This window comes from Penaeus monodon, chromosome 15 (genome assembly GCF_015228065.2).
Source record: "Penaeus monodon isolate SGIC_2016 chromosome 15, NSTDA_Pmon_1, whole genome shotgun sequence".
In the NCBI taxonomy this organism is placed as follows: Eukaryota; Metazoa; Arthropoda; class Malacostraca; order Decapoda; family Penaeidae; genus Penaeus; species Penaeus monodon.
In genome coordinates this window covers 28,196,821-28,198,439 of record NC_051400.1, presented here as the reverse complement: position 1 = coordinate 28,198,439, position 1,619 = coordinate 28,196,821, and the positions used below count along the sequence as shown (strand labels likewise).

The window sequence follows — 1,619 nt, the reverse complement described above, 5'->3', positions numbered from 1 at the left end:
AATATTTTGCAGGACTTCATCAATATAATGTTGTCTAAGACACAACGCAAGACTCCAACTGTCGTTCACAAGCGTTTTAAGATCAGCAGAATTCGTCGTTTCTATATGAGGAAAGTCAAGTATACACAACAGACCATTCATGACAAATTGACTGCCATCCTGACTGAATTCCCAAAGCTTGAGGTGAGTATACTGAAACATAAGGATAGCAAGTGTTAGAGATGGTATTTTTTCATTGACAGACAAAGGAGCTTCATTTAGATACCAAATAACAATATTGGCAGATATTGTGCATAGCAAACTGGGAAGTGTAATTGTTAAGTCAATTTCATTAATACTCTCTCTTTAAAAATATATTAATTTATAGTGTGAAAAAACTTCTGCTGTTAAAATGACATTCATAATCAGAATGTATATTTGATTTCATAATATTGATTTATATAAAAGATAATTATTTATTTATTAGTTTTTTTCTTTTCTTCTTTTTTCAGGATCTTCATCCATTCTATGCAGATTTGCTAAACACCTTGTACAACAAGGACCATTATAAATTGTCTCTGGGACAGCTGAATGTTGCCAGACATCTTGTTGACAAAGTAGCGAGTGACTACACCAAGTTGCTCAAATACGGTGACTCACTGTACAGATGTAAGCAGTTGAAGAGGGCTGCATTGGGTCGTATGGTGACCATCATGAAGAAGCAAGGACCACCCCTGAAGTATCTCGAGGATGTCCGTCAGCATCTCTCTAGGTTACCATCAATTGATCCCAACACTCGCACACTTCTGCTCTGTGGATGCCCCAATGCCGGTGAGTATGATGTAGATACATTCAAGGTATCAGTTGTTAAACTATGGCCAGAAGTGTTTTTGTGTATATGCATGCATGTTGATATTATTTACTGTGAAAGAGTTCCATAATAGTCATTTGATCTTCCTCTTACACTTTCTCCTAGTGTTGCCTGTGTTTAATATATCCCCAATTTCCAGGCAAGTCTTCATTTATCAACTTGATCACACGGGCTGATGTTGAAGTTCAGCCATATGCTTTCACCACAAAGTCCCTGTATGTGGGTCATACTGACTATGAATATCTAAGATGGCAGGTTAGTTATTTGAGTTTTTGATCAATTTCTTTGCTTTTTTTTATTGGAAATTGTATATTTTTTTTCTTTTACAACTTTAAGAATATGTTGCAGACACTATTAATTAAAGAAAAGTATATTTTAGAGCTTCAAGGAAGCAGTAAACCATATTGGGTATAACATATGGGTATATTGATATCACATAAAAACCTCAGTTGCATGTGTTGGAAATAGGACTTAATTTTCTAAAGTGATTTCAATAATCTTCAGTGAATATTCATAATCATCAAACATGCTCAACTTGTTTTTCAGGTGATTGATACTCCTGGTGTGTTAGATCGACCTTTTGATGAGATGAACACAATTGAGTTGCAGGCCATTACAGCACTTGCACACATACGTGCCGCTGTCATTTTCTTTTTGGATGTGTCAGAAATGTGCGATATGGAAATAGGACAACAGCTTAAAATTTTTGAGAGTATTAAGCCTCTCTTTGTGAATAAGGTGATTACATTTGTGTGTGAAATGTGTGTGA

The 1,619-nt window shown here is 35.3% G+C and overlaps 1 protein-coding gene across 1 annotated transcript in view; it reads left to right on the top strand.

Annotated features, from left to right (window-relative positions):
• LOC119581903 (nucleolar GTP-binding protein 1-like) overlaps nucleotides 1–1,619 on the top strand; it is a gene marked incomplete in the record, with an annotated part of 7,822 nt that overhangs the window by 3,812 nt on the left and 2,391 nt on the right. Inside the window, 4 exon segments of the mRNA XM_037930067.1 lie at nucleotides 13–183; nucleotides 492–810; nucleotides 990–1,105; nucleotides 1,397–1,588. Coding sequence (XP_037785995.1) covers nucleotides 13–183; nucleotides 492–810; nucleotides 990–1,105; nucleotides 1,397–1,588 — 798 coding nt within the window.